The sequence below is a fragment of the Protopterus annectens genome, chromosome 1.part2 (genome assembly GCF_019279795.1).
Source record: "Protopterus annectens isolate FY-2018-M chromosome 1.part2, PAN1.0, whole genome shotgun sequence".
In the NCBI taxonomy this organism is placed as follows: Eukaryota; Metazoa; Chordata; order Ceratodontiformes; family Protopteridae; genus Protopterus; species Protopterus annectens.
Window position 1 is genome coordinate 273,251,855 of NC_056727.1, and position 21,794 is coordinate 273,273,648.

General features: G+C 36.4%; 1 protein-coding gene across 2 annotated transcripts in view; it reads right to left on the reverse strand.

Annotated features, from left to right (window-relative positions):
* The window catches only part of PCSK2 (proprotein convertase subtilisin/kexin type 2), a 2,031,987-nt gene that overhangs the window by 947,732 nt on the left and 1,062,461 nt on the right, over nt 1-21,794 (reverse strand). For both annotated transcript variants that reach the window (XM_044056049.1, XM_044056038.1), the window contains one exon: nt 665-702. In XM_044056049.1, coding sequence (XP_043911984.1) covers nt 665-702 — 38 coding nt within the window. The remainder of the gene's footprint in view (nt 1-664; nt 703-21,794) is intronic.

The following is a 21,794-nucleotide window of genomic DNA, read 5'->3' on the forward strand; positions in this document are numbered from 1 at the left end:
ACATTCCTAACTCAACTGGAAATGTGTTTTCAGTTTACAATCTACTCATTCGTTTTCCAGCAAACATATAAGTTCCACACAATCTAGTTACAGCTCTGTAATCCAAATACTGCTGTTCTTTCTTGTAATTAAGTAAATGCTTTATATTAGAAGATGATATTTTCTGCACCTTGCGTTGGGCTCATCTGAAACAATAACTTGTAAACTGAAAAATGTTAGCATTTACATCATAGACTCAGATGCTCAGCCTTGTTCATGAACATGCCTTTGATTACAGTCAGATGAGGTTGGGGTTCATTGTTTTGAAATGTACTAAGGAACAAAGAGTTAAAATGACTAATAATATCTGATCTCACATCTGGATTTAAAGTCAGCATTAATGAAGGTCCAAACAAATAATACATGCAAGCAGTATCCTAATTCAATAATCTAAAAGATTCATATGTTCAGAGTAGCATATTTATACGTTTACTGGCAGGTATCATATTAATCACCTAATGATTTTCAAAATCTTTCAACCGTGTGGTTATAGCAAAATTAACATGACATGTTCAGTGTTCACTGTTACCTTTTCTTAATGAAATACTCTCATACGACAATTCAGAGTGCTGTAAACACCATTTATATGAATTTGTATTGCAATGGATAATCTTTGTATACTTACATAATTTGAAGCAAGGTCAGGGTGCAGATAATCAATACCTGGAGAAAAACAGAGACAGGGGGCAGAATTTCAGATTTTATCCTAAAAAGAAAAGAAACAGGCAAACACTTCTAAGGCCCATTCCAAATTATATATACATTGTTATACCTGTTAAATGAGATCACAATAATTTGGTTTAAAAAGTCAAATAAGCAGTTACGTGCAACATTTACCGTTAACTTGTTTTCTCTAAATATCACTGCTCAGATTTCTCAAAAGGAGTATTTGCATACACAGTATAAGTCATGGGAACATAGTAAAAATGGATACAGTAGACATTTAAATATGCTAACATTTTGAATCAATGTATTTTAGATGAACATTAGGAATCAGAGAAGTATGAATAATGAACATTTTGAGATTGCAACTGAAATCTGGAATTCACACAAAGGTAAGTTTTTCTTTGAAAATACAATAATCTCATGTCATAATAGCTAATCAGTTTTAATGTGTTTACCAGATTTATTCACTGAAGTATGAGGAAAAAAAAAACTCTTGTTCATTTAATTGCAATGTAAGTGCTTCATGATTTCATGAATTATTTTATGTTATTTATCTTTACAGTCCAAGTGAAATCATTGCCCTTCAGAATTCTACTAAATCCATTTATGTGTGCAGGAACTCATTTAAAATTAAAGCCATAATTGCTCACAAAAAGCTTTCCTCTGTGTTGTGCTTTTCTACTCTGATGATTATGAATTTGCAGTGGTCACACTGACCTTTAAATACCAATAATTTTAAACCAGCTGTATATTAGGACAACCATGAAATGTCCTACTGAGAATTACTTATTGGAACACAGTCACATGGAATCATTAGCAGACTATGACCACAAGTTTCATTTTAACTGAACTTGTTTTTGTAAACTTGACAAACTTTCATGTCTGACAGTTTCTTTGTTAATTCTTTTAAGTGTTATTATGCATTATAATGTACTATTTGTTTCTATGTATTAAACAACTGATTATCACTGTAGAGAGTTATTGAATGAGAAATTCTGTACGTAGAGTAATACTTTGTAATCCATTATAAACTTATATAGCCAATTAATTCCACTTACCTCTTTAAAATGTTATTGCCCCTTAATTATCTTTTTAAACATTTTTGTGTATACCAAATGCAAGTTTAATTATGAATTCAGTAAAAATGAATTAGAATTTAAAAATATGCATGCTGGTTGAAGACATTCGGTATGCCCATGATAAATCAAGTAATACCCACAGAAAAAGGCCAGCTGGAAAATAAAGCAAAAGAAATATAATCCCTGAAGATGTAGTTACTAAAAAATATAGGATAGAGCAGATATATTTTCTAAATTGCTAAGCAAACAAATGAAACTTATCAAGAAATACATTCAGACAAAAATATCCACGCTCTCACATGAGTACAAGTCGCCATGAAATCAAAACACTATTTACTGTATAAATATTTTAAAAAAGTATTTTAACTGGTCCAACAATTGATAGGAGTCTTTAAATAATAAAAAAAAAAAAAACATTTGGAAGCGTGCATACTCCTGATTTCCCTTATATGTATATTTAATCTAATCCACTGAAAAAGCATTGGCACATACATGACTTGTGCAGGGCAGTGGTTTAATAAGTCATCACCAATTATTCAAGACAAGAAAAAAGACAGCAGCCAACAAGGTCCAAGTGCAATACCACTATGAAATGTTATTTTTTGTAAATAACGATATTGTATAGCAGCAACAACCCATGTGCAGGTGTAAGTAATGCTATGTTTATCCATGACTGGCTTTTCTAGTTTGATACTCAGCTTTTATTCTCATGACCAGACCATGCCAGCTATGGGTAAACCAAGCATTACCCACATGTAGTTTTGGATTATTGGTTAAACAGTGCACAGTAACTCACAGGATTTGTAACAATTATTTACTTCCATTTTAATCTAACTTTGACCTAATTACCAAACTCTTGAAGCAATTTGTGTAACTAGGACAATTGTTCTTTTCTATGCATTTTGTTCAGTGCAAGGCTAAATTTAGAGCCTGGGACATGGTTGAAAAATTTCAGTTGATCAGCCCTGCCTATACGAAATTTAAACAAGCTAACAGGCAAATGAAGACATGAATAAAATATGTAGACATATGGTTACTTGTTTGCTTAACATTGTTTGACTGGCTTAGTGCTCTGGTTTAATGACCATTTTCAGCCATGATGCAGACCACTGGTAAATATATACAGAGTAACAAGCTTTTAGGTCCTCAAGAGATGCAAGATTCTTTAAATGTGCAGTTTGCAATGAGGCTTAAATGCCACAAAAAAAAGGGTATAGCACAAATTATGCTGCACAAATTAGGATTTCAGGTTAGATAAGATTAGGAAGCCCAACATAATGGTCACATTTAGGCATGTACAGTAATGATGACAGCTAGTATCCTGAGGGTGTCAAAATACTTATACCGCACAATTAAACGCCACTTAAAGCAGATTCAGTCTCAAACACCATTCACACAAGCCACAGATGTACAGACTGGCACTCACATGCTTTGCCATCCAGTTGTGTTGTTATATTTTTTTTTGCATCAGAGCTAAATATATACTGTATTTGCTATGACTAGACTTTGTACTTTTATTTGTGACTTCAGGGCTGTCAGTCTATTTCTATCATACTATACAGCAGATTGATTAAGACCCAGTTGTATACCTTCTTTGACTGTTATTTCTGACTATTGCATATCTTCTGTCATACAACCTATCCATCTATTGGCTGGATATCCTCATCTTGATTTGTCTTCTTCCTGTTTCTCTGAAATCTTTACCAAATTGCCTACTGCTTCCCTGCACTTGCATCCAAACCACAGTTGATGGTTTTCCCTGAACATCTCTGCAGTTGGCACTACTTTGGCTTCTTCTCTAAGAACTTAATTTCTTCATCTGTCTTGCAACATGCATCCCACTACACAACTCGGACACTTCATCTTCACCACCAAAAGATTTCTCAGCTGCTATGTTTTCACTGCCAAGGCTCCAGTGCCATAACAATGCTTACACCACTATTTTGTAGCACTTGCTCTTTAGATTCTTTAACAGTCTTCTGTCACATACTACCCTAGATGCATTGTGCCAAATGGCTACTCATTAGATACAGTGTGCCAAATGGCTACCGCACCTCTGATTTCACCTGTGACTTCCTCATTCAGATTTTCTTCCTCCTCAGTCACACCATCCTGAGACTTGAATCCATTAACCTGTTCCACTACATTCCATTCTATTTCAATGTCCATCTTCTTCTGATTTTCCACATTTGCTGCCATTACAACTCTCTTACCTCTACAAGGTGTATTCCCATTGGCCTTCATTTTTGTATTCACTCTACTTGTCATTGCTGAAGTCCCTGTTCAAATTTTGCTTCTGTAGTGACATCATCTGCATTCTGCTGCTTTGTTAATCTATCCCTTCTAACCTATTGGCTAATGTAGTTCATCACCAATATGAATAGGAATGGGCTTAGAGCTGACCCCTGAGGCACACCTAGGGATACTAAGAATTCCTCTGTGAGTCTGAGTACTGCACTCATGCTTGAGTAAATGGGTCCTTGTACACACCTTGCACTAATTCTACCAACATTTCCAGGACTTCATCACAGGACTATGCACCTCACTTTCTTGGAAACTTGTCATATGCTTTCTCAAACTCTAGGATTACCAATTTGGACTCTTCTAATTTCCAACGTCTTCTCCAGGACACTGTGGCATAACAGTTAAGGCCTTACCCTCACAGGCACAAGATCAACGGTTTGGTTCTGACCTACAGTCACTTTGTATACAGAGTCTGCATGTTCTGCTTGTGTCTGTGGGACCGTCTCACCTCACAAAAAAGAATAATGGGTGTTTCCTCTTCAAGGATAAATGGTACTGGGGTTCAAAGTTAACTTTCCTAGTTGAACTTGAAAGACATGCTGATAAAGTACATCCATAAATGAATGGAACCATGAGCAGGAGCGCTGACTTTACATGATGCCTGTTAAGGAAAGAGTTGTGTAGACTAACTGCTTCAGACATTAACTGTGGCCTGCAGTATCTTCTAGATAAGAGGACAGGAAACACAGACTGCAGAGAAGTTCAGGGCTAGCCATACAGTGGTGTAATAACTGGATCTAGTACACTTGGTCATGACAAATAATGCTGTTTTGTAGTCTCGTGGGGGAGAGTTGGGGACATGTTGTGAGGCTTTAGGCAGGTGTCCGTTGGTGAGCATCCATACTTGCAGTTCTGAGATATTGTTAAAAATGCTCCTGCTGTTTAGATGCATGACCTTCTGTGGTGATAGATTTCATTCAGTGCTTATAGCAAGGATTACAACTTGCTCAGTTACGCAGCACAGCTGATTTAATAGTCATGTGCTGTTTAGAATGTATGTATACTGTGTTAAAGCTATTTGTCCTTCTTTTGTTAAATAAAAAAGTTAAGGCATAGATACTATTTTTATTAACATGTATATTTCTCTCTTGTAGAATAGTAATATATCATTGTGACAGTTTACAGGTTTTAGCTAACAATTTTCTACAACCTTGCAGGATATATTATCTATAGTTTTGATAGTTATTACAGTGGCCGTTGCAATAAATAATGTATAAAGCAGGGTTTGAAGAGGCTTTGTTCTGGTTTCCTTAGTGATTTAGGCTGAAGCTGATGCTTTTATAGTGATTCACTTAATAAGATTGCTAGTATTGGTTTGGATATTTAGGCAGCTGGGATCATTCCAGAAGGACTTGTGTGTATCTTCCAGTATCTGCGTTTGTCTTATTTGAATGTGTAGCACTTCTCATGTATTGTTTCCTTATCAGCAGCGAGTCAATTGAGCATATAATTAATATAAGGAAATTGTGTATAAACTTTAACATTGTAAAAGTCCATGAAAGAAGATGGCGCACACTGTGAGAAGGTGACCTGAGCAACCTTTTATGTACATAACAGCAAACATTTAAGATTAAGGTTAAGTCGGTGTTACACTGTGGATTAAGGCATCCTGAATAAGCATAATTATAAACATATATATATATATATATATATATATATATATATATATATAGGTGTAGGTGTACCACATATAATCTAAAATACCAAATGTAAATTGCAATAATATTGCTCGGAAAAGTTTAAGAACAGTATAACCATCACAATTCTATGCATGTATGGAGAAACAGCCTCATGTAGAAATAGCCCCAGCATATGCAAAATTTAACTTTGCAAAAAAACAAACAAAACCATCACTCCCTACATGCACACACCCACACGCACACAAACGCATACTGTTAATGATATACACTAACTATAATATCACACAAACACAGGGCAAGGGCAGATTTCCCAACCCTTGACTTTATACAGTTTTGTACACCTGTCAATCAACTACCTAGTCAGTCATATGCAGCTGACTAGACAGCTCTCGATCTTATACTTACTCAAGATATATTCACTAGCATCCATAGATATAGACATAGTTATAGATATAAACACACATATATAGATATAGAGGGTCTGAGTTAGAACATCAAAATTTCACAATTTCGAATATTCTAATATCGACCCCTATTCAGCGAACGCTGATGACATTGAACATGCAGAACAGTGAATTTTTTCCTGGGGAAAAAATTTGCTGTTCCGAAACACATACACACCAAACAAACATCAATCCACACACATACACCTAAAATCTTACAGCTAACCCTACACTAAACTGTACAAACACCACTAACTATCCACTTACCTTAACCCACTCCCTAACCCTAAGGTCCGTCACTATCGCACACTCACCTCACCCGTGCCCTAACCCTAACTCACCTAACCCGCCCTAACTCTCACGTCCACACAATCACACACATACCTGACCTGTGCCCTAACCCTAACTCACCTAACCCATGCCCAATCACACACTTACCTGAACCCGACCCGTAACTTTCCACCACAGCGCTGAAAATAGAGAAACGGCAGAAACGGACAACCAAATTCTTTCCCTAGGAAAAAAATTTGGTTTTCCGTCGTTTCGCTATTTTCAGCATTCGCTGAATAGGGGTCGATATTAGAACATTCAAAATTGTGAAATTTTGATTGTTCTAATATAGACCCAGATATAGATATAGATATAGATATAGACATAGATATAGACATAGATATACTATAAACATAGATATAGACATAGACATAGATATACGTATAGCTATAGATATAGATTAGATATAGATATAGATATATACATAGATATACATATAGATATAGATATAGATATAGATATAGATATAGACATAGATATAGACACACATATATTTATATATATATATATATAGATAGATATGGATATACTGTAGCCATAGATATTGATATAGACATAGATATAGATATAGACATAGACATAGATATACATATAGATACAAATAGATATATATAAGTTTTAGTTGGTATTCATTTGGAAGCATTAAAGAACACCATTTCAAGTCCCAGTCAACAGGTCAGCAGTTGTTCTTTACCCTGTTTGGGTAGTCAGTACGTGACACACTATGCTTCATTGTCAATTAAAGTTATGAATATGCACTGTATTATTATTTCGACAAATAACTTGAAACAGAAGGAATTTATATACTACTTCATGGGATCACATAAAAGAGTCCATAATGCTGGAAAACTCTACAGCAATTGCTACTGTCTATCCCCTGCTACCTTCTAAATATTTATGCTTTGTTTATCAATAAAATATGTATAAGTACTTTATTTATATCAGTATCTTAGCTGGCATCCACAAGGAAGCATGATGGAACAGAATTATATAGGCCCCAACAGCAGAAAAGTACAGGAATGCCTCAGATGTGCAGTACTGGAAATACTGTGCTTTTTCATTTAAAATTATGAATATGGTCAATATTAATACTTGCATAACTAGTTTGTCCTGCAAGAAGTTTCTGTGGTACTTCATGGTATCAAATGAAAATATACATAATACCTGGAAACAAGTTGCTGCTACTTTGTGTGTAACCACTGCCATTTTGCAGAGATTTATATTTGTTTAGCAATAATTATCAAAAGTATGCATACCTGCATATTTTATTTAAATAGCTAGGAAGTATCCACATAATAGCATTGTGGAACAATTCATTGGACAAGTTAGTCTACCAGTCAGTAATGCCTAATAATCTAAATGGGATGGTCAGTAAGTTTGAAAGTGTGATTATTTTGCCATTTTGAATATGTGCTATGTTAATATTTCTGTTAGTAACTTGGCCTAAGTGGGGCTTATGTGGTATGTCGTGGTGTCAAATGAAACCTAATAAAATCAGGGAAACTGTTTCTCTGTTACTGTGTGTCTGATTACCACTACATTGTAAATATTTTAATTTGTTTAGCAAAGATATGATCTTTATGTATATTTGCATAGTTTATATAAATGTCTTAGTGTCCTCATAGTAGTACTGTGGAACAGCATGTCATAGGACAGCCCAACACACAAGTCATTTACATATAAATAAAGAACTATATTGACATATTTTCCATTGCAAACATTATGCATCACATAAGATCTTCCGTAAAGTCACTCCCAATCAGACATTATATAGCTCATATTAATTATTGCCTTCCCTTAAACCTCATTCCTCCTCCTAAACATTATTTTGCATGTACTGTTCCCACGATTCCTATTTTTTTCTATGTATTTTACTACTACCCTTTCATAAAAATCCCACTTCCAGTTCTTTTATTTCTGTTACTATATTCAGTACTTCTAATGTGGTTGGTTTAGACTTTGATTTACATTTTTCAGTATTTTTTGGCAGCCACCAGCATTAACTTAAGCAAAGCCTTAATATTTCTAGGCAATTCACATCCTGCAGCAAAGTTCAAAAAGTCATTTCTTTAGTTGCACCAATTTGTTCACCCAGTATTTCTGACAATGTAGTCTGCTGAGAATTTCTAAAGTATGCTAACCCATTGCATCTCCAAAATATGTTCCCAATTATATGTTTCGTTCCCGTCACACCTCCATTTGTAATCTACCTAAGGAAAAATCCTTTGGAGTCTGCTTAGGGTATAAAAAAACTTATGCAACCAGTTCCAAACAAAAATCCCAAAAGCCTTAAATCTTCCAGATTGCGTTGCATATTTGGGAACCATAAATATATCCTCCCATTATTTTTTTTTTGTGAAGAGCTTATCCAATCTCTCCTCCCAATTCTTTATAACCTCCTACAAATGATTCCTATACTTATCATGTAATGTTCTGTATGCCCTACTAACTATCCCTTTTTAACAGCAGCTACTATTCCAGATTCAACTAAAAATTCTACCAGTACTGGTCTTTCACTTTGTATTCCCCTATTCCTTTCCATCTCTCTATACCCTATCAATCCTTGACAGGATAGGCAGAGTCTAGCATGCAGTCCAAATGTATTCTTGGCATCTTTCCATTTTGTTACCTTTCTCACTCTAATTATTTGCTTCCAGTATCTTAGTTCCTCTGCCAGTTTTCTCCGATAAATTCCAGCCCTCTGTTGCCTAGTCTCTGCCCATAATTGCAGTCACCCCTATTGGCAGAATTTCCTTTCTCCATTCCTGCATTTTCTTTGTTCTTAGAATGCTTACTGTGTCTTTATGATTATAATACTCTTTATGGTTATTGTTATTCTCCTTAAGAATCTGCATCCAAAATCCCAGTCTCTCCTTATTTCTTGAGCTTCCCCCATTTCATTATCATCCCTTTCCACTTTGAACTACAGCTTTCTGCTTGTGCTATGTATATGGGGCCTTAACTATGTAGATCTAAAATACTCATTCAAAAAAATCCTTCAACTCCTTATGCATTGTTATCCACAAGTTCTCCTCTGGTTAATAAAGACTGACAAAAATATGCCTGACCTGTCTATAAAACGTAAGGGACTAAAACATTTTTACTGCTTGTATCTTGCTATCCAAGTGCAGTTTCTTTTTATACCAAATTATGAATATGTGCTAATATTTCTGTCAATAATTTGACCCATATAGAGTATGTACTGTATTTCATAGTGTTACATGAAAGCTTACTTACAGCTACAAAAGCTGCCACTGATATCTTACTGTCTGCGTGCTATCAAGCTGTAGATAATTCTACTTGTTTAGTAATAAAATGTGCATTTACGCATTAGTATCATAGTTCTGTAAATATAATCAGTATTTCATATGCCTAGTAACCATAAAGGACAGGAATGGCTCATCAGACAAATGTGTCCCTTGGTACAACCCCCCCCCTCCAGAATAGTAAGACATTTTCCAGAAATATTATTAGCATATGCCATGCCCGAATAATTATATTAATGACTTGAATCAGAAGGTGTACTCCATGGTAAGAATTGAAAGTATACACAATGCTGGAAATACTTTGCAATGATAGTTGTTGTTTAATTAGCACTGCTTTACAAATATTTACAATGATTTGTCTATCAAACACACAAATACATGTTGGCCGAAGGAGGAGAAGAGGGGGAAGGCATGCCTGAAGGCAGGTAAAGGCTAGGACTGTGATAGTGAGGGTCGAAACTTTGATTGTTGGTAGTATGACTGGTATAGCGAGAGAGCTAGCTGATATGATGGACTGAAGGAAGGTTGGTGTAGTGTGTGTACAAGAGACCAGATGGAAGGGGAGCAAGGCTAGATGTATCAGAGGCGGGTTTAAATTGTTTTATCATGGTGTGGATGGGAGGAGAAATGGCGTAGGGGTTATCCTAAAGGAACAGTATGCTAAGAGTGTTTTGGAGGTGAAAAGAGTGTCGGATAGAGTGATGTTTATGAAGCTGGAAATTGGTGGTGTAATGATGAATGTTGGTAGTGCATATGCTCCACAAGTTGGGTGTGCGATGGATGAGAAAGAAAAATTTTGGAGTGAGTTGGATGAAGTGGTGAAGACTGTACCCAAGGGTGAGAGACTGGTGATTGAAGAAGATTTCAATGGGCATGTTGGTGAAGGGAACAGAGGGGATGAGGAAGTGATGGGTAAGTATGGTGTTAAACAAAGGAATGCAGAAGGTCAGATGGTAGTGGATTTTGTGAAAAGGATGGACATGGCTGTGGTGAATACGTATTTAAACAAGAGGGAGGAGCATAGGGTGGCATACAAGAGTGGAGGAAGATGCACACAGGTGGATTATATCTTATATAGAAGGGCCAGTTTGAAGGAGACTGGAGACTGTAAAGTGGTGGCAGGGAAAAGAATAGTCAGTCAGCTTAGGATGGTGTTTGTAGGATGATGTTGGTGGTCAAGAAGAGGAGGAGGAGTGTGAGGGCAGCACCAAGGATCAAATGGTGGAAACTGAAAAAGGGTAATTGTGAGGTGGTGTTCAGGGAAGAGTTAAGACAGGCACTGGGTGGCAGTGAAGCGTTACCAAATAGCTGGGTAACTACAGCAGAACTACTAAGAGAGATGGCTAGAAAGGTGCTTGTTGTGACATCTGGAAAGAGGAAGGAGGACAAGGAGACCTGGTGATGGAATGAAGAAGTACAGGAGAGTATACAGAAAAAGAGGTTGGCGAAGAAGAAGTGGGATTGTCAAAGAGATGAAGAAAGTAGACAAGAGTATAAGGAGATGAGGTGCATGGCAAAGAGAGAGATAGCGAAGGATAAGGCGTATGAAGAGTTGTATGAAAGGTTGGACACTAAAGAGGGAGAAAAGGACCTGTACTGATTGGCTAGACAGAAGGACCGAGCTAGTAAAGATGTGCAGCAGGTAAGGGTGATAAAGGATAATGAGGGAAATGTACTCACAAGCAAGGAGAGTGTGTTGAGCAGATGGAAAGAGTACTTTGAGGAGCTGATGAATGAAGAGAATGAGAGGAAGAGAAGGTTGGATGAGGTGTGTATAGTGAATCATGAAGTGCAGTGGATTAGCAAGGAGGAAGTAAGGATAGCTATGAAGAGGATGAAGAATGGAAAGACTGCTGGTCCAGATGACATACCTGTGGAAAACATGGAGGTGTTTAGGTGAAATGGCAGTGATGCTTTTAACTAGATTGTTTAATGAAATCTTTGAAAGTGACAGGATGCCTGAGGAATGGTGAACAAGTGTTTTGGTAATGATTTTTAAGAATAAGGGTGATGTGCAGAGCTGTAGTAACTACAGAGGGATTAGATGGGATGTTTGCTCTGAGAGTGTTGATGGAAAAGTACAAATAAGGTCAGAAGGAGTTGCATTGTGTCTTTGTGGACTTAGAGGAAAGCAGATGACAGGGTGCCTAGAGAGGAGTTATGGTATTGTATGAGGAAGTCGGGAGTGTCAGAGAAGTATGTAAGAGTGGTACAGGATATGTACAAAGGTAGTGTGACATGGTGAGGTCTGCGGTGAAAGTGATGGATGCGTTTAAGGTGGAGGTGGGATTACATTAAGGATCAGCTCTGAGCCCTTTCTTATTTGCAATGGTGATGGACAGGTTGACAGAAGATCAGACAGGAGTCCCCATGGACTATGATGTTTGCAGATGACACTGTGATCTGTAGTGAGAGTAGGCAACAGGTGGTGGAGACCCTGGAGAGGTGGGGACATGCTCTAGAGAGAAGAGGAATGAAGGTCAGCAGGATTAAGACAGAATGTGTGTGTGTGAATAAGAGGGAGGATAGAGGAATGGTGAGGATGCAGGGAGTAGAGGTGGCAAAGGTGGATGAGTTTAAATACTTGGGATCAACAGTTCAGAGTAATGGCGAGTGTGGAAGTGATGTGAAGAAGAGAGTACAGGCAGGATGGAGTGGGTGGATAAGAGTGTCAGGAGTGATTTGTGACAGATGAGTTCCAGCACGAGTGAAAGGGAAGGTCTACAAGAGGGTAGTGAGACCAGTTATGTTATATGGGTTGGAGACAGTGGCATTGACAAAAAGGCAGGATTCAGAGCTTGACGTGGCAGAGTTGAAGATGTTAAGATTTGCACTGGGTGTGACAAGGATGGACAGGATTAGGAATAAGTATATTAGAGGGTCAGCCCAGGTTGGAAGGTTTGGAAACAAAGCCAGAGAGGCAAGATGACATTGGTTTGGACATGTGCTGAGGAGGGATGCTGGGTATATTGGGAAAAAGATGCTAAGGATGAAGCTGCCAGGTAAGAGGAAAAGAGGAAGGCCAAAGATAAGGTTTATGGATGTGGTGAGAGAGGACATGCAGGTGGTTGGCGTGACAGAGCAAGATGCAGAGGACAGGAAGAAATGGAAACAGTTGATCCTCTGTGGCAACCTCTAACAGGAGCAGCCGAAAGAAGAAGATACAAATATCTCAAGAATGGAGTTACAACTATAAAACTACTTTGCAGCACATCTGCATGAACAAAAGTCACACTGATAGTTTGGGTCTATCTACTATGCTTAGAGATGCATTAATAGTTGTTTGTATAATGAATAAAAGTATCATCAAAATATTTTCCTAAGACATAGGAGCTCAGTAGTCTACTGTTCTGTGAGGGTCTTAGGAAGATTATCCCTACATTCCCATGGTTGTTCTTAGCCATTATGGGCTGCATACTAATATGGGCTGAAAAAGGATATCCACGAAGGACATGAGTGTTAAACATGGGATGAATTTGAGCTGACTTATCCATTCATCCAAATTACATTTGACTAGAGTAAGATAAAAACCTTGCTTTATGTAGAGTGGAAGACAGTTCTATAGAAGTGGTATTCTCTGTGATATATACCTAGTCATCCAACTTGTTCTATTTGTGTGGCAAAATAGATTAACATCCTTTGAGTGGGTGTTTATGACACCATTGTATGTGTGAGTTGGACTTGTAGAATCTGTATATGTGAGAGAGAGTTCACCTGTCAGAAGTCTATATGATACTAAGAAGAGGGGCAAAGGTTTGAGGTAATAGGCATAGTTTTTATGATTTAGACCCTTGATTTCATTTTAGTAAGAAACCATTGTGGTTGTTCTTTTTGTGACAAGTGTTTGGACAGATACATTATAAAAGGGACATATACTCAAACATCAGCCTAATGAGGGCTAAGTACAGTGAAATAATTACATCCTTGGATATAAACACAATACCTTTAGTTATAATCTGTGCGATGAAAAAGGACTTCCTTACTGCAGTGAATATGTGGTGAAAAAGGGACAGTTCATTGTCAACACAGCTTCCCAGATCCTTAACTATGGTACACATTTTCATGGTCTGTTGTCAAATATTTACAAGGGCAGTAGGACTTCCCAAGCATTTCCTGGCATTTAGTTTGAGTCCATGGCTTTGACACCAGCTATGTGTTTGACATAAGTCCTTTTGTGTGATCTTGATGTCTTGTGGACAGTTTATGATGGCACCAAGTTTGCAGTTATCTACAGGCTTGGTCATCCACAAACCCTTAACATTAACTTGAGTTATGAGAAGTAAATGCCAAAGAACAAAGGCCTAAGGAGTGAACACTGGGGTTGACTGCCAGTGATAAGTCTTTTGGAGGAGATCTATCCCCGCTATAACTTTCTGCATTCTATTTGTGAGCCCATTTGGTATGCAATGAGTTACACAGGGATTGACATTCAGCTGGAAGAGTTTATCTGCAACACCTAATTATGCGGTGGTGCTGAACACCTTTACAAGATCTGAATGTATGGTGAACACTGATTTGGCCTCATCCATTGTTTCAGTAACTTTTTCAAAGACAATTATTGAGTTAAGTCAGCAGGACCTGCCATTGATGAATGTGAATTGAAGTGGGTCAAGAATCTGTAGATCACCTATATCCTTATTTATTAATTCCATACTGATCCTTTCCATAGTCTTAGAAATGAGACTGGTCAAGCATATGGGTGTGTCATTACCAGAACCTACTGAAGTTCCAGTTTTGTGCGACAGAATGACTGTTGTTATTCTCCATTCATCCAGCATGAAGCCTGTTTAGAGGTTGATATTGAATAGCTTATGTTGGAACTAGGCAAAGTTGCATTTCAAACTGACCAGTGACTAGCCTGGTATATCTGGTCCCACACATAGTGTTCTTCACCCTAGATAGGACATTGAGAATGTATTCTTGGGATATTTGAGGGGGTGTAGGTGTGGCTATGTGGTCTGTAAATATTGGAGGGGAGAGTGGGTAAAGTTTGAGCTAAATCTGTCTGCTGTGGATTGTCTATGTCCTCTGGAGCTGAGTATGTGAAATCATTTACTATTATCTCTGAACAGGGCTGGGCATTGTTTCTGAGATTTCTAACATAATTAAAGAATGTTTTGTGGTTATCTTTCACATGGATGGCTATTTTTACCTCATATATGGCTTTGGTTAATTTGCTTAATATCCAGAGTTCATTATTTAATTTAGCAAGAGCATTTTTAGTGTCTTGAGAGTTAGATTTATTTTTGCATGCAATCATTTTTTTCTTTTATTATAGAGTTTGTTTATATTTTGGCTCCACCATAAGAGTTTATTTTTAATCTGACAATGCATTCATTTGTGAGGAGTAAAATACATCTATGCAGCTATTTACATGTGCATAGAATTTGGCAGAGAAGCAATCCACATAAGCAGTGCATTCATAAATATAGAAAGGGATTTTCCATTTAGCCAGGTCATCACTCAGTTTTAGTATATTATTCATATAATGCTTCATTACATTCATGCCTTCACATAATGCTTACATACAGAGGTACTGGGAGTTGCCTCATGCCTCAGTTTAATTGTGAATGTAATGTACTTGTGATCTGATTTGACCAGGGATAAAGTTACAACTGGTGGGGAGCAAAACTGCCCATAATTAGTATGGACCAATTCGGGAATTTTATTGCCCATGGATGGATTGCTGACTAACTGTATTTATAATAACAGATATTCTTACATAAAACCTGACAATCTATACTAACTGTTGATATTGCACTGCATACACCTCCTTGCATTAAACAATATATATTCAGATACAACACTGTAACTCTTATTTTTAAAGGAAACTGTTAATGATTTAACTGATGTCAAGAATGTCTGAATAATGGAACTGTTACTCGTGAATGAAACAGACTGCAAATGATGAAACAATGAAAATGATGTTGTTTCTGGTGGTAAACTATCTTGAGGGGAAGTAACTGCATTTCATTAAAGCACCTGAATGGCAATACCCTAATCTCACCTGTTCTCCTGCTACTGTAGCATCATTTCAAGCCAAAGTCACTGCAATACTGCCTGCTACTATTAAATTAGGTGTATGTTAACAGCAATCTAGCAGCTTGTGCTACTGTCTTTAAAATTATCAGAATTTTTCTTACCTCCTGTCTTGCTGCAGTTTTACAGATTGCTTTCCTGGTACTAACTCCACATTGGGCTAACCTGCTCCCTTCCCCCAATTACCACCCCCCCAATACACCTACACTTATACCTCACTTACTCCACCTCCTCTATTCATCTTCCTATCCAGTACCTGACTGCACTATCAATCACAAACTGTTCTCTTTATACCATCTCCACCCACTTCTGTTCTAAATTCCTTCTCAAATCTCACTCTGCTCCCTCCCCATCAAAGCCTACCTGTTCTCCACAGTATTGTGACTGCTCATTACCTCACCTTACTACAAGACTTTAACAACTAGCCATGCTGTTTTTCTCCTGTATCACCTTATTCATCCTCCTACTCTCATTCCTAACATCCTCACCAGTAGTAATAATAAATAAACATACCCCAACCATACTTCACCCTCACCTATCAACCACCTTCCTGCTAGCTACTCAAAAATCTCTTCAAACTTATGTCCCATAACTCCATTCCACTGCTGTAACCCCAACATTCTAAAAAACCTCAGTACTAATGTCAAGGCAATGTTCTACCCATCTCTGCTTAAAATACCATAATAAACAAACCATCTTTCATTACCATATATCAATGTGGTAACATCCACCCCAACCCAGGTCCCAATCAAACACCAAACCATAAAATATACCCGAAAGGTTTAAAAATAGACACTCTAAACATTTAAAGCATATGCAACAAAATCACAGATTTTCATTCCTGGATGACTCAACACAACCCAGATATCCTATTCACAACAGAGACATGGCTAAAGCCTGAAATAAAAGATGCTGAAATACTATCTCCTGCTTATAATATTATTAGGCTCAATGGAACACATAAAAAGCAGGTGGAATAGCTGCAATCTTCCCAAGTATGCTCACAGTAACTCCCTACACAGGCACAATCCCAAATTTCTGGAAAGTAGAAATCCTATTCTCATTCCTTAAATATAAGCGACCCAACAGCATATGCATTGCTGTGCAGTATATCCCTAAGAAACTCATAAGAACTCAAATACGAACTGGAACACAACTGTAGGACACAAAACATAGTATTGCAACATAATATCATATTTTGTTAGTAATGGATATAGTTGATGGATAAATGAAAAAAAAAGATGAATTAATCTTGTACTTATAAAAGGCATATAGAAATGTATTAAAAACTTATATTATGCATTTATATTTGTTTTGAAAACCCAGTTGTTATTAAACACAAAAAGTAAAGTGACTATTTATAAAAGGACACAAAGAGCCATTAAATGTAGAAATGGAAGTGCAAAAATTTTAAAGAGAGTGTACTACTTCAAAAGCATAACATTTTATAAATTTGTTTGATGTTTATTGAAGCATAATTGGCGTTATGCATTTATACTTGTCAACGGTCAGTTGCTATCAAACATAGAAATGGAAGTGCAATTTGTTTTAGCAAAAAGTGTAATACTTTAAAAGCATAATATTCCATCAGCTTGTTTGATGTTTTTTGAATATGTTTAAAGAAAGTGCAATATTTCAAAAGCATAGTATTTCATATTTTTGTTTGATGTTTATTGAAGTACAATTGGTATTATGCATTTATATTTGTTGTCAACATCCAGTTGCTATCAAATGTAGAAATGGAAGTACAAAATATTTTTTAAAAAAAGTGCAATACCTCAAAAGCGTAACATTTCATAAGCCTGTTTGATGTTCATTGAAGCACAATTCACTTTAAATATTGGCATAGTAGCATCATAATTATTCAGTTGTTTAATTGTTAAAGAGACTAACTGATTTATTGATTTATTGGAAAAGAGAGGTGTATATATATATATATATATATATATATATATATATATATTTCTAGGGACACTATTGTGATGTTAAAATGTTCCAATAGAAGGCAAGAAGCCGAGGTACCTGAACGTGTTAATAAAGAAATATTTGTTTCCTACAGTGGTGTTCCAGTTCGTATTCGAGTCCGTATGTGTTTCTTGAAGACATAATTTTATTTTGATGTGTGTGGATATAATTTTTTTTGGGACATGGAGACCACTGAATCTCTAGCGACTATAGCCAGTACTTTATTTGCAGACCTGGTTGCTGATCGTGAACGCAGATTTGCTTTAATGACTCCCTGGGTTTCTCCATCTGAGAGTGGTGAGATGGATACATTTAGTTTATTGGAAAGACTGATGATCAGGGAGGTAACAGTTTTTTATGATGTCAAATTGCTCGAGAAATATATATCATTGAATATTACCCCAAGGGGCCTCGTGTTGATTGGTTGTGGCCGGTGAGTTCACTGATGATGAGAGTGCTCTCCTGGCTGAGTGGAGGCAGGCCTCACTTCAATGTACTCTTGCTTGGTTCCGGGTCCAGATTAGAAGGAATGCACGGAATTTGGAGAAATTGCAGGAGGAAATCACCATGTTACAGAACAAATTGTTAAATGAACCCCCCCCCCCCACCCACAAAGGTACAAGCAATTTTTTGAAGAGATTAATTCAAATGTACATAAAGCTGAAAATAATATCATAGAGCATAAAAAGAAAAAACTTAACAAGGACATAAAAGACTGAAAATTATTTAATCTACACTCGTTGATGTAGGGGGCGTGATAACTACAGAAAGAGTAAACGAACTGTGTCTGAAGTCCATGACTCGTCTGTTTCTTCAGGCAGGAAAAGTGTTTCATTCGAAGAAGATAAGTCAGTGGACTCCCTGCATTCAAAAAACATGATGGAAGGGCAAGGACAGGTTCAACAGCAAGTCAAACCAAAGCGGGCAAGAGGAAAGAACAACGGAGGAAACAGAAGAAGTAAGACTGTTTAATTTAAATCAAGATGTGTGCAACAGACTTTCTAACTGTTCTTTTGCTTCTCACATTAGAGTTAACAATGAAAATAATTTGAATGTTGTCCAAGAGGATGCTTGTTTAACTTTTGTAACATCTGCAGAAGTTCATGACATTCAAGCTGAAAACAGTGCACTGAAAATTGTTAATTTAACTGATGTGAACATCTCTGATGCTGCTGAAAGAGTTTTACTTAGAGGGGCAAAGTTTGTACCTATAAGAATTCCATCTCTTGCAGACATGATTATAGATATCAAGAAATTTTGCCGTAAACTACATCTTATATTAGGCAGGATATGTTTTTTACTAATGAAGAGAATGTTAATGAATCTTCAGAAGAAGATGGTTTGCTGAATTTAAGCATTTATGAAAATGAAACCTTTCAAACATGTGTGGGTTTTGATGATGGGAATCAGGATGATCATGTTGAATCTAATGTTTCATCTGAACCATTTTTTACAGGATAAGGGTTTTTGGAAATGCCTAAACTGACTTCTGATAGTAATTTTATGCCCCCTAGAACCAGTCAAGCTATTAATGTGTTCGAAAGCTTAGTATGCAAAAAAGTTGAAAATTGTTATGGTAATTTCATAAAGACATTTTGTTGTTATAATTTAAAAAAGGAAGAATGGCTTGCGTTGCAGGAGTTAAGGTTAAATTTAAATGGGATAGTATACAAAATTGCTGACAAAGGGGGTAACTGGGTGTTGAGTACAATGCAATATAATGAAATGGTTTCCAATATATCTGAAGAAGGATATTATGTTAATTTACAATATAATCCTTTACAAAGATTTTCAACAGAGTTAGATGATATATTGGAATGTGGGGAAAGATTTGTTTTTTTTGAAAAATAAAGATGTTAAAAAATTGATTATCAACACACCCAACCATCCCTTTATGCACGCTATCCCTAAGATACACAAATATTTGCTTAAACCTCCAGGCCAACCCTTTATTTCAGGAATAGGATCTTTCCTGGAGAATGTGAATTTTTTTTGGATTTTCATTTCAAGAAATATTTAGTTGCTATACCTTCTCATGTTAAAAATACTCAGCAAATTTGTCACATATTGCCCTATTTAGAATGGAAAGAAAATTATTTTTGGGGAACAGTGGATGTTACTGCTTTGCATTCTAACATTGATAGAAGATGGGGCATGGAGGCAGTGGCCAGGAAATAGGGGGAGGGGCCATGTTCTGCATTTTTTGACCCTCCTTGAATTTTGCTTAACCCATAACTATTTTATATGGTAGAATGAGTTTTTCTTACAAAGAAGGGGAGCGGCGATGGGGGCGGCTTTCGCCCATCGTATGCTATCATTTACATGGAGGATTTTAAAAGTCAGTTTATGATGTTACAAGACTACTATGTAAGAAATGTAGTTTATTATAAGAGATATATAGATGATTTGATCAGTCTGAATTTGTGTTATTTATCGAAACATTGAATAATAACCCACATGGATTGAAATTCACTTGGGGTACTAACAGACACAGCAACACAGATAATGATAAGAGGATACAGCACAAGCCATATAGAAAACCCACAGCTGTCAACAATTTCCTATACGTGACCAGTATGCACCCCCCATCTTCTTGAGTCACTACCATATGGAGAATTCAAAAGAATCTTCATGAATACCTCTGAAGTTAGTTTAAAGGAAACATGTTTGAATGAGGTATATATTAGATTAAAAAACAGAGGGTATGATGACAGAATATTATGAAAAGTAAAGAATAAAATGATGGGAACAGATGAGGATAGTATAGGGCTAGGCAGAAATTAAAACAAAAGAAAAACATGCACAGTAAAAAGGGAGGAGAAGAAGAAGAAAATTTGTATTTTGTTACAAGATACTCTGATTTTTCTTCCATTTTAGAGAAAATAGTGAGGCAAGCATGGGAAATCATCAGTGAAGGCAATTCCATTGGCTCTTTGTTTCCTAAACATATTGTGTTTTCTTATGGTAGGTACAATAATTTAAAAGAATTGTTGAACAGGAAAGGTTCCAAATCAACATGTCAGGAGGTGATGGGTAAAACTGCTTTTACCTACAGTTGTGGAAACTGCTCAGTATGTAGCCAGGTAAAAAAGTTAGATGGTAGTAAGATTAATTGAAAATTGTATAGGGCCAATGAATACTATAATTGCAACAGCTGTGGTGTGATCTATATAATAGGTTGTGATTGTGATCCCATTTCCTGGTATGTTGGCAAAACTACCAGGAAGGCCAAAGTTCAAATTTTGGAACACTTGGGTGATATGAGAAGACAGAGGTTAGAATGTCCTGTTGCCATGCACTTGATGTCCAAACTTCATGGGTCAGACAAGAGTTTATTCTAAATGTGTTATAGCACGTCCAACTAACAGCAGGAGGAATTTCAAGAAGCAATTAAACAGACTAGAGAGTAGAATGATTATTAATTTCCATACTTTACATCCCCATGGAATGTATTTGGAAAATAATTTGAACATTTAGATAAGAAGAGTGAAGTGCAATAGATTATTTTATTTTAAAATGTTGATAAAATATACACTGGGATGTGAATTCTCTATGTAAACTAATAATTGAAATCAAAGGAAATTTAAGAACATAGTATTGCAACATAATAATATCACATTTTGTTATAGTTAGATAGTAGTGGATATAGTTGATGGATAAATGAAAAAAAGATTAATTAATGTTGTACTTATAAACCCAGGTACCAGAATGTGTTAATAAAGAAATGTTTGTGTCCTACAGTGGTGTTCCAGTTCACATTCAAGTTTGTATGTGTTTCTTGGAGATATCATTTGATTTTGATATGTGTGGATATCATTGTGCTATATATCCCCCCATGATTGAACATTCCAATACTTGGAAAGATACTATCCTGGATAGCAGTTACAATTACAAATGAAATCATCCTCCCGGGTGATATAAACATTGATTGCTAGTCTTTATCCACAAATTCAGCAATAAACAGCATGAACCTATTTTGATTCACTCAACTTATTAATACACCAACAAGATATGTCAAAAATA